The 12,347-nt window shown below is 39.0% G+C and overlaps 1 protein-coding gene across 2 annotated transcripts in view; it reads left to right on the top strand.

Moving 5' to 3' along the window:
* The window catches only part of LOC126470716 (heat shock 70 kDa protein 14-like), a 201,153-nt gene that overhangs the window by 166,384 nt on the left and 22,422 nt on the right, over window positions 1-12,347 (top strand). For both annotated transcript variants that reach the window (XM_050098718.1, XM_050098719.1), the window contains exon 7: window positions 6,345-6,560. In XM_050098718.1, coding sequence (XP_049954675.1) covers window positions 6,345-6,560 — 216 coding nt within the window. The remainder of the gene's footprint in view (window positions 1-6,344; window positions 6,561-12,347) is intronic.

Raw genomic sequence — 12,347 nt, forward strand, 5'->3', positions numbered from 1 at the left:
AGGTATCCACACTAGGCATCTTCACATGGTAGGCATCCCCTACTGTGACTCAGCTGGGTGTCAGCCGGGGCCACACAGCATCGTCAAGAACATGCTGCAAACGCTCGGGGCAAAAGCCGCATCAGTATTGTGTGGAATGTGAGCAGCCAGCACAGTGGAATTCAGTGGCCAGCTGGCCACTGATAGAGTCTATCGAGCAGCTGAGATGCCTCAATGTAAGAACTTGTTAGATTTGCAGCTGCCTTTCCCTGGAACCTCTCGGGCTCCCACCTCGCCTCCGTCGCCTGTTTGCACCGTGCTGGCTCGTAGCCACTCCACCCTGCACCAGGGAACACTGTAGTTAGCACACTGGATTCATATTCAGAAGGACCAGAATTCAAATCGACATCGAGCCATTCACATTTAGGGTTGTCATAGTCCCTCCCTCTCACCCTCTGAAATAGATATAGCATTTGCTGGGATTGTTCGTTACAGAAAAGCTTGTCCTATTTCCTTCCTCATTTTGATCATATCTGTGCTTGTGTTCTCTCTCTCTAATTACAATGAACGGTACATTGCAATCTATTATCTTCCTTTTCTTTTCTTTGTGGTTTTTGAGAAGGACATTGAGTGCTATTGCATCAGTTGTCACTTTGATTCCATACTAAACTGCAAGCACAAGGTTTCATTTCATATCAGTGTGATTCAAAGGAAGAATTACACAGTAATTAAATTTCCAGAGATTTCCATGAATTTTGCCTTTAAGCAGGCAAAATATCTGCTTGCCATCTTTTTCCAGGGCAATGATGTGGAGCACATTTGGTAATGCACAATTCATCAGTTGTCATTTATAGAGTCTACTTTTCACAAATTTTTAATCCTGAAAGTGGTTCTTCATGTCAGAAGGTGACACTGGCATTGACAGACAGTCTGTCACTCCCTTGCCATTCCTAAAGCAGTTGACCTGATCTTAAACATATTTTATGTTGGCATCTTCTATACTGTTGCTGTTTTCCCCAATCTGTAAGACATGGTGTATACGACCCGGGACAACCGGGAGATCTGGGAAAAACCCGGGAATTTGTTCATCTGGGAGAAAACCAGGAAAAACCAGGGAATTTTTTAGAATTCTGGAAATTTTTCGTTGTTTTAGTTTCCAGTTAAATTTGTGTAACTTTGACTGGTAAGAACCAATACTCTAACAAAGGATATTACTGTATCCCAATACTCCAGAATAATACTGCAGCATTAAAACATGAACGAGAGAAAAAATGAAAATAAAACTTAAATTGCAAAGGAAATGCACCATATAAATTAACACAGTGCACGTACAAGCGTCTGTCAACAGCAAAATGTGTTAAAGGCTGTAGGAAGACTATGCAATGCTTCATAACAACGAATTGCCTGCGATGAGTGTGACGACACAACTGTTTAAATTTGATTCATTTAAGTAGTTACGAGCGGGCTCGTGGACACGCGTATGAGTAATACCTTCTCCCGCTTCTGGCTACAGAAATGTGGCTGTTGGCTGTGCAAGCAGCAGTAGCAGCAACCAGCCACATGGGGTACCTGGAAAAAATTTACTGGCGCGCCCAAGCTGCCACATTCGAGCGTGCGCAGCAGTCCTGGATCTGGTGGAGGGGGGGGGGGGGGGGGGGGGGCGTCAAACAGTTGTATCTGAACCGGGCAACAGTTGTGGGGGGAGAGGGCAGATTCATATTCTTGAGGGGGAAAAAACCTTTTACAAAGCACCTAGCATCCAGCGCACGTCGGTCTGTCGATTGTTCATATGAGTTTGAAATGCACCTCTGCTGGTTTTTGGACATTTTTGAACACATTCTAAGTTGATTTTTGAATGCGTGCATAGTGTACATGATATCTCTGCCAGGGGAATCCTCATCACATCTAGACATGAACTTTCCTCCAGACTAAACGGGACGGGGCTATACGAGCTGAGCGGAATAAAGCCGAACCGGTGAATGCCAACTGCTGCTTGTTTATGTGGTTGATTTGGTTTGCAAATGTTCAGCGTTGTTATAATTACTAGCGAAATCCATAGATTCAGATTAGCAGAGTTGAAATAAATGACTAACAGGAATAACAGGTAAGAAAGTTTATGTATTACCTTCTCGGTGTATCCAAGAAAGTGAATTTTGACGGAAAATTTTTGGCCACATCACTACATTAGACAGGGCCAGTTGTAGTCACGAGCTAGCAGCTGCTTAAGTTCCATTCTGGGAGTAGTGCGGAAAATGCATTGTACGAACACATACTAACACCTAACCGGAGAATAATCGCTGGATAACTAAACCAGTGATTGTGGCAGGGTTAGTAAAGTTAAACGGAGAATGAGTTTTGACAGTAGTAGGAATAGTTACAGAGTTAGTGATGACAAGATTGTTTGTTAGTACGAGGAAGGAGAAGAAATGGGGACATCACACAAATTATGGAAGAATATGACGATTCCAAATTCATAAAAAAATTTTATTCTCGTGCATGAAACTGGAGCATATGAATGAAATTTGAAACTAGTTCCTAACATAAAGCTTTTTGATTGTAGTAGGAAAATAGATATTTTGTGTTGCTACTTTGTGAATTATATTGCTGTAATATAAAAATGATCATTATTGCCAAAACAGTCTTCCTTATTTGGTGTGTGTTACAATTGCTGCAGTATTGGAATGGCCTATTTCGTTTTATCCAGGAAACAGTGACAAAACAGATGTAGTTAGATTGAGAAACCACACCATTCTTGGGTACTATTTGTATTAACAGCTTTTTCAGTATTAGACGACATTTCGATTTATCATGTAGCAAAATGTAGCAAAATGTTTGACAAACTTTGATGAGGTAATAGCTCTTTCGCAGAAAGGAAAGCACACCATGTAAAGCTGTAGCAAGATTAGAGAGAAAAATCACTAGGACCTAAGGATTGAAGTAATGTGTACTGTCTTGCATGTCTCTTGTCTTTACTGGTTTTAGGTATCCTATATTTAATTTTATGTCACACAGAAGAGCAAGTTATTAGCTAATAGGTAATAAAGAGTCCTGATTTTGTGAATAGTTCTCGTTCTCCTGGTTACAAATAATCCCATCCAGTATTAATTGCATGTTTTTTAAAAATAAGAGGGGCAGAATGTCAAACCGGCTGACTGGGAGAAGGAGAGACACTACAGCAATTTTAATTTCCACAGTCCTGAAATAGTTTGATGGGATCCGTTACAAAATATACACCTTTGAGTTACACAGAGCGAAATACAGTGATGTGTGGTATAAGAATGTTGTTTGAAGAGGCGTGGCACTGCAGTTCGGCACACTTAAGACCAAATAACATCTCTTACATTTCCTCTCAGATATATGTTTTATGTATCAGACTCTTCAGAAAGATGTGCGCTACAAAATGAACTTTTTTGAAAATTTTTTTTTTTTTATGTGTGCAGAGCAGTCTGAGCTATAGTGGAGGGTCTCTACGTGACACGTGTTTACGTTTAGTGATTTTTGTGTTTCCTCTTCGTTTACTGCTCTCACGTCAAATGAAAACAAGACAGATCTCTGTGGTTGGGAGCTATCAAGTGAATTAAAATACATTCACATAATTATGGTAGGCCAAAATGTGTTACTAGTTTCAGAATTTATTTTATTTCCACCTTTCTGACAGTCAAGCATTAATCACCTTGCAGAACAGTGTAGTTATTTTTGTCGGTTTTCTAAAGAAATTTGGCTTTTATTAAGCTTTCCTGCTGAGGCAGTAAATTTGACACGCAGTGTTTAATTCCACTCCATTGGCTAGTTTCAACTGTCCACTGCATTTCAAGTGCACGATTCCATCTTCTAGCACATACGGAATTATGCCATAATAAAGATCCAAACATGAGATAATACAGTACTGGTACTCCAAGAAAATTTACATCCTGAAAACCACACTGAAAAGCTTAATATGAGGTTGAGGCCTACATCATTGGGAATCTGGACATGCGAATGTGCGCTTTAAGTCAAACTATGCTTTTTAGTATGGTTCACGAACTTCCGATGCTCTTGGTGTGTCCTCTGATGTCTTGTTTCTCTTATGACATAATGTAAGAAAGATCTTTTAATGTTTTAAATGTACGAACATACGGGCTTCCTACGTCACCGTAGCTGTGCAAGCGTGGTGACGCCTCTTATCTGGTGCTCTCTGGCAACTGCTGAAATGAATCTATTTTTAACAGGTCGCAGGAAAATATTGAGAATTGCGGTTCGAAAAGCGATATTTTCAAAGTAAATTTCCTTTTACGCAAAAGGAACTATGTGCAAGAATGTACAATGAATTTCTTAAATCGCAGAGTGTTTGCTCTCATTTAAAAATCAACTCTTTGATGACGAGCCATTTAGAAGAATTTTGAGCCCAGAAGATCAGAGATTTATGTCGGTATTAAAAATTTTACTGGCGTATTTGTGTGATGTATCTTAAAGTGGAACATGCACTGAACAGATCAACATTATATGTGAAAGCTTAGCTTCTCCTGTAGCTTATTAATATTCGAGACAAATATTCTATGTGAAAGCTTTGCTTTTCGTGTAGCAACACTATGGATATTAACTTAAGCCATCAACTTTTTCTTTGGTGGAATTCGAATTTATACTTTCTTAATACAAAAATATGCAGCATACATGTTGCTGCCCATCAAAGATCTTCCGAGAACGTGTTTTTTTCCCCCTGAGTTTCATTTTGTAAAGTGCTGAGAAATTCTATGCTGCTGTATAAAACCATATCCGTTCAAAGGATTGACAAGTTTTACAGTTCTGACGGAAAGTATAATGTCACTTAACAGGGAAAAAGTGTATTTTCACACGGGAGAAAATGTATTTTTCACTGGGAGATCCAGGAATTTTTTCTCCTTGTCCCCGTATACACCCTGTAAGAGATCTGTGTGTTCCATAATTGTTCTATTCCAATGTTATAAGACTTATTCCACTGTCTACAGTAGATACCCTGTGGAGAGTTTGCTGTGTGAATGCCATGACATATATCAAAATGGTCATGTGCACTGATGTACATCCAGCACACATTGACACTCATATAAAGGAAAATTGGCTGCTCTTTTGGCTAGGCCATGTACCTTTTGTAGCTCATACAGTATATTCTGTATATTGTGTCTTTTGTGATGTACGTAGATTGCTGGGCTTCGTTTAGAAGGAAGATATCAACTCAAACTAACATTTATTTGTCTTGTAAAGTAGTTTTTTCTGTCAGATTTATACCTTTTGTGTTTATATTTTGAGATGTCTTACACATGAAGCTGTTCTCATCCTTATTGGTAACAGGTATAGTTGATTTGAAATAAATTTGTGATTGACTGTTCAGTGAGTCAATGGGGAAGAGGCATCATACAATTGTTGTTCTTTGTTGCACTGCACATGCTTATTGTGATGCTGTCTCTAGAGAGCATGAGGATTTATAAGTGATACCATACTGCAAATTGTCTAGCATTGCTGCTGCTCCTCCATTGACTCACTTGTGAAACACAAAGCTGTTTCTGTCAAACAAAGTGTGCTACTTTACATATCATTTCACCTCTGTTATGATCTCTTCAAATACTAGTGTCTCCGTTTTCTTGTAATGAAGACGAAACACAAATTGAAGCAAACCGTTCTCTTATTTTTGTACAGCAAGTAAATGAACGATCTCTCATCATCCATTTGCACTTTTTGTACATCATCCACCTTTAATATACGTCCATGATTCTGCCTGAGATTTTGTATAATGTTTGTATGAGATTTGTCTTAGTAGATGGCGCGCTATTGTTTTCCAACATTTGTATACAAGAATTCGTTTCCTGACGGATGCATCATTGTAGCACCTGGTTATTGAAATATATTGTTCTGCATCAGTTTTGGGACAGAATGATCCATAAAGTGAAACAGCATGACTCTGTTATAGTTATGCTAAATAGCTTACAAATTACTGACAGATTGCTACTTACCGTAAGCATTGTGGCCCGAGATGCTGGAAATGGTGGCTGTGTGTGTGTGTGTGTGTGTGTGTGTGTGTGTGTGTGTGTGTGTGTGTTTTGCCTTCTACTTATGAAGCTGTGGCCAAAAGCTATAAGTGAGTGTCTTTTAATTGTGTTGTCTGCAACTTGTTGTTTCTTCTTCACAGTAAGTAGCAATCTGTCTTTTCCTACATTGCTGATATTCTTTTCTGGAGTTTCCATTGTTTGATTACACATCACTGAATTGTTTAAGAATTACTATATTGACCAGAGTAAGATTTATGTTTCTAGTTACATAAGCTCCCTCTTGTATGTCTATTTAACTTTCCAGACCTTTTCTTATTTCTACTAATGTTATGAGTGTACTACAGAATTCTGAAATATTTCTTTTAGGTGCTCCTGTGCGGTGGATCTGCGAAAATCCCGATAATTCAGCAATCTGTCTCAGAAATGTTTCCCAATTCAGAGTTATTATGTAGTGTAAATCCTGATGAACTGATTGCCCTGGGTGCTGCGAAGCATGGTAGTTATCTGAAAGAACCATTTGACCCAGGTTGTGATCATCTATCATATGATATCCCAGTTGTAACAAAATCAATTTTTATGAAGGTAAGGAACTCAGTTAGTGTAGTTCTGATTTAGTCCTATATCATCACATGATCTCCTTGTGAAGATCAGCAGTTAGGAACTTCTTGAGTGGCTTTGAATGGTTGGTGTGCGTAAATACTTTTATTATTATTATTTCTTTACTTTCTCAGACGTTAAGTCTGGTTAAAAATGGGACGTGACGCGGACCTTGATCAAGCGTCACTTCCTTTTAACTGTACGGTGTATGTTATATTGCATTTAGGAACTTTCGGGTAATTGAACATGTATCAATAATTACGGATTTATGTAATTGTATATATAAGTTTGGATGTAGCTGTATTGTATTGATGTAATGGTGGATATTGTGTGGTATGACTCCTGTAGTTGATAATATAATTGGTATGATGTCAACTTTATTCTGATGCCACATGTCCTTGACTTCCTCAGCCAGTTGGATGTATTTTTCAATTTTCTCTCCGGTTTTCTTTTGTATATTTGTTGTATTGGGTATGGATATTTCAATTAGTTGTGTTAATTTCTTCTTTTAGTGGTGAGTATGATGTCAGGTTTGTTATGTGTTGTTGTTTTGTCTGTTGTAATGGTTCTGTTCCAATATAATTTGTATTCATCATTCTCCAGTACATTTTGTGGTGCATACTTGTATGTGGGAACGTGTTGTTTTATAAGTTTATGTTGTAAGGCAAGCTGTTGATGTATTATTTTTGCTACATTGTCATGTCTTCTGGGGTATTCTGTATTTGCTAGTATTGTACATCCACTTGTGATGTGATCTACTGTTTCTATTTGTTGTTTGCAAAGTCTGCATTTATCTGTTATGGTATTGGGATCTTTAATAATATGCTTGCTGTAATATCTGGTGTTTATTGTTTGATCCTGTATTGCAATCATGAATCCTTCCGTCTCACTGTATATATTGCCTTTTCTTATCCATGTGTTGGATGCGTCTTGATCGATGTGTGGCTGTGTTAGATGATATGGGTGCTTGCCATGTAGTGTTTTCTATTTCCAATTTACTTTCTTCGTATCTGCTGATGTTACATGATCTAAAGGGTTGTAAAGGTGGTTATGAAATTGCAGTGGTGTAGCCGATGTATTTATGTGAGTGATTGCTTTGTGTATTTTGCTAGTTTCTGCTCGTTCTAGAAAGAATTTTCTTAAATTGTCTACCTGTCCATAATGTAGGTTTTTTATGTCGATGAATCCCCTTCTTCCTTCCTTTCTGCTTAATGTGAATCTTTCTGTTGCTGAATGTATGTGATGTATTCTATATTTGTGGCATTGTGAACATGTAAGTGTATTGAGTCCTTCTAGGTCTGTGTTACTCCATTTCACTACTCCAAATGAGTAGGTCAATATTGGTATAGCATAAGTATTTATAGCTTTTGTCTTGTTTCTTGCTGTCAATTCTGTTTTCAGTATTTTTGTTAGCCTTTGTCTATATTTTTCTTTTAGTTCTTCTTTAATATTTGTATTATCTATTCCTATTTTTTGTCTGTATCCTAGATATTTATAGGCATCTGTTTTTTCCATCGCTTCTATGGAGTCACTGTGGTTTTTCAATATGTAATCTTCTTGTTTAGTGTGTTTTCCCTTGACTATGCTATTTTTCTTACATTTATCTGTTCCAAAAGCCATATTTATATCATTGCTGAATACTTCTGTTATCTTTAGTAATTGTTTGAGTTGTTGATTGGTTGCTGCCAGTAGTTTTAGATTATCCATGTATAGCAAATGTGTGATTTTGTGTGGGTATGTTCCAGTAATATTATATCCATAATTTGTATTATTTAGCATGTTGGATAGTGGGTTCAGAGCAAGACAGAACCAGAAAGGACTTAATGAGTCTCCTTGGTATATTCCACGCTTAATCTGTATTGGCTGTGATGTGATGTTATCTGAATTTGTTTGAATATTAAGTGTGGTTTTCCAGTTTTTCATTACTATGTTTAGAAACTGTATCAATTTAGGAACTACTTTGTATATTTCCAATATCTGTAGTAACCATGAGTGGGGTACACTATCAAAGGCTTTTTGGTAATCAATGTATGCGTAGTGTAGCGACCTTTGTTTAGTTTTAGCTTGATATGTCACCTCTGTATCTATTATCAGTTGCTCTTTACATACTCGTGCTCCTTTGCAGCAGCCTTTTTGTTCTTCATTTATAATTTTGTTCTGTGTTGTATGTGTCATTAATTTCTGTGTAATGACTGAAGTTAATATTTTGTAGATTGTTGGTAGGCATGTTATGGGGCGATATTTACCTGGGTTTGCTGTGTCTGCTTGATCTTTATGTTTCAGATAGGTTATTCCATGTGCAAGTGTATCAGGGAATGTGTATGGATCTGCAATGTAACTGTTAAATAATTTAGTTAGGTGGGAATGTGTTGAGGTGAACTTCTTTAGCCAGTAATTTGCTATTTTATCATTTCCAGGGGATTTCCAATTGTGTGTAGAATTAATTGCTTGGGTGACTTCATGTTGCAAAATTATCACTTCAGGCACTTGTGGTATCATCTTGTATGTGTCTGTTTCTGCTTGTATCCATCGTGCATGCCTGTTATGTTGTACCGGGTTTGACCGTATGTTGCTCCAGAAGTGTTCCATGTCTGTTATGTTTGGTGGATTGTCTATTTTAATGTGTGTGTTATCTATTGTTTGGTAAAATCTCTTTTGGTTTGTGTTGAATGTTTGGTTTGGTTTCCTTCTATTTTCACTTTTTTTGTATCTTCTAAGTTGTTTGGCCAATGCTTGTAATTTCTGCTTCTTTTCATCTAATTGCTCTATTGCTTCTTGTTGTGAGATTTTACCTAACCTTTTTCGTTTTTTGTCTGATATTTCATTTCTTATAAATTGTGTTAGCTGTCCGATGTCTTTTCTCAGTTTTTCTATTCTGATCTGTAGCCTGTGTTGCCATGCTGATTTTGTGGGTTTCTTCTGTGTATTGGTTTGTTCTGATCTCTGCCTAGTGTGTATTTTTAGTGTAGTGAGTGCTCCTATATAAACCAGTAGTTGTAACTCTTCCATAGTTGTATTTTCATTTATTGTGTTGTGTATGATTTTGTTGATAGTTTTTATTGTTGTTTCGACTTGTGGGTTATTTGGCGGTCTATGCAAGAATGGTCTGATGTCTGTATTTGTGTCTTTGTATTCTATATATGTCAGCTGAAATTTCTCTTCTATATCTAACACGTGTGTCTCTTTGTGTTCTATTTGTGCTTGTTCTGGTGGCTGTCTTAAGATTTCGTTTTCCTCTGATTGTTTAATTGATGCGTGTTGGTCTTTGTTTGTTTGCTCTGGCTTTTGTTGAAGTTTGGAGAACAAACCTTCACCAAGGAGTCAAAAAGTATATTGCTCCCTCCTACGAATATCTCGCGAAGAGACCATGAGGATAAAATCAGAGAGATTAGAGCCCACACAGAGGCATACTGACAATCTTTCTTTCCACGAACAATAAGAGACTGGAATGGACGGGAGAACCCGATAGAGGTACTCAAGGTACCCCCCGCCACACACAATCAGGTGTCTTGCAGAGTATGGATGTAGATGTAGATATTACTATATAACTAATTCCTTGAATATAATAGAGGGAAACATTCCACGTGGGAAAAATATATTTAAAAACAAAGATGATGTGACTTACCAAACGAAAGCGCTGGCACGTCGATAGACACACAAACATGCACACAAAATTCTAGCTTTCGCAACCAGCGGTTGCTTCGTCAGGAAAGAGGGAAGGAGAGGGAAAGACGAAAGGATGTGGGTTTTAAGGGAGAGGGTAAGGAGTCATTCCAATCCCAGGAGCGGAAAGATTTACCTTAGGGGGAAAAAAAGGACAGGCACACACTCGCGCGCACACACACACACACATATCCATCCGCACATACACAGTCACAAAACTGTGACACTGTGTATGTGCGGGTGGATATGTGTGTGTGTGTGCGCGCGCGCGCGCGAGTGTATACCCCTTTTTTCCCCCCTAAGGTAAGTCTTTCCGCTCCCGGGATTGGAATGACTCCTTACCCTCTCCCTTAAAACCCACATCCTTTCGTCTTTCCCTCTCCTTCCCTCTTTCCCGACGAAGCAACCGCTGGTTGCGAAAGCTAGAATTTTGTGTGCATGTTTGTGTTTGTTTGTGTGTCTATCGACGTGCCAGCGCTTTCGTTTGGTAAGTCACATCATCTTTGTTTTTAAATATAACTAATTCCTTGATGTGATAACAATCCATTTTTATATTTCAAGAAGAAAACTTAAGTTCACATTGTCATAAACAAGGGTATTTCATATAAGGAGCTAAAAAGCTAATAATTATAGTGGAAAACTAGTTGAAATGGAATTGTTGAAATTTACATCACATAAAGAACTTAAACTTTAGGATTAAAGACCACTCGATGAAAAGCAGAAGTGTTGGGATGTTGACAGGCACAGACAAAAGAAATAACACTTGCAGACTTTTGTAGTTATCCATTGAAGAGTTAGAGTATAACACACACACACACACACACACACACACACACACACACACACACACACACAAAAAATAGGCTAATGGTGCCAATGCTGTTTTGCGGCAGATGCAGTGGTTGTGATGGGGGTAGAACATGCTGGGTGCTTGGATTGGGCCTTGGTCTGCCACAGGGATATAATCCCTGTGTCATGGGGTTGGGAGTTAGGGTTGGCATAGGGATGGGCTAGGCTGTTCTGTAGTTTGGGTGAGTGACAGAACACCACTTTAGGAGGGATGGGAAGGATCTCTGGTAGGATGTCCCTCATTTCAGAGCAGGATGAGATATAATCATAGCCCTGGCGATGGATATGGTTCCATTGTTCCAGCCAGGGTGATGCAGGTTCACAAGGGAAGTGCTGCTTTGTAACTGACTTGTAGGGATTGTGGTAGGATTGGGGATGTGTGAGGCAATGGCACAGTAAATATGTTTGTGGACTAGGTTTGGGGATGGGGGTTGTATCATGTGTCTGTGAAAACCGTTGTGAAGGCTTCAGCATGTTGAGCAAGGGGGTTCTCACCACTGCAGATATGTCATCCTTGGGTGGCTACGCAGCATGCGAGAGATTTTTTCTTGTGAAAGGGATAACAGCTGTTGAAATACAAGTATCGTTGGTGGTTAGTCAGTTTAATGTGGACAGAAGTGTGGATGGAGCCATCAGAGAGGTGGATGTCAGCATGCAGGAAGAGTACACGTTTGGTAGAGAAGGACCAGGTGAAACGTAGGGGAGGAAAAGGCGTTAAGGTTGTGAAGGAATGTAGATAAGTTTCAACCCCACCCCCACCTCACTGAACCTAGTCAATGAACAGATTTCCTGTGCCGTATCCTCACACACCCTCAATCCTTCCACCACCCCAAAAATCAGTTACAAAGAACCGCCCCCTTTGTCACCCAGTATCACCTTGGCCTGGAACAACTGAAATATACCTTTCCCCGGAGCTTTGATTATCTCTCATCCTACGCTGAAATGAGGGACATTCTATCCAAGATCTTTCCTACCCCTCCTAAAGTAGTGTTCTGTCACCTATCCACCCTACACAACATGCTAGTCCATCCCTATGCCACTCCCAACCACTTGACACAGGGATTATATCCGTGTAGCAGACAAAGCTGCAAAACCTGCCCAATCCATCCACCCTGCACCACCTCTTCCAGTCCTGTCACAGGCATTTCCTACCCCATCAGAAGCCAGGCAACCTGTGAAAGCAGCCATTACTCTGCTGCAAACACAGGACAATCCTTTATGTCAGTATGACTACCAAGCAATAGTTGCAGATGAGTCATC

This window comes from Schistocerca serialis, chromosome 3, assembly GCF_023864345.2.
Source record: "Schistocerca serialis cubense isolate TAMUIC-IGC-003099 chromosome 3, iqSchSeri2.2, whole genome shotgun sequence".
Taxonomy (NCBI): Eukaryota; Metazoa; Arthropoda; class Insecta; order Orthoptera; family Acrididae; genus Schistocerca; species Schistocerca serialis.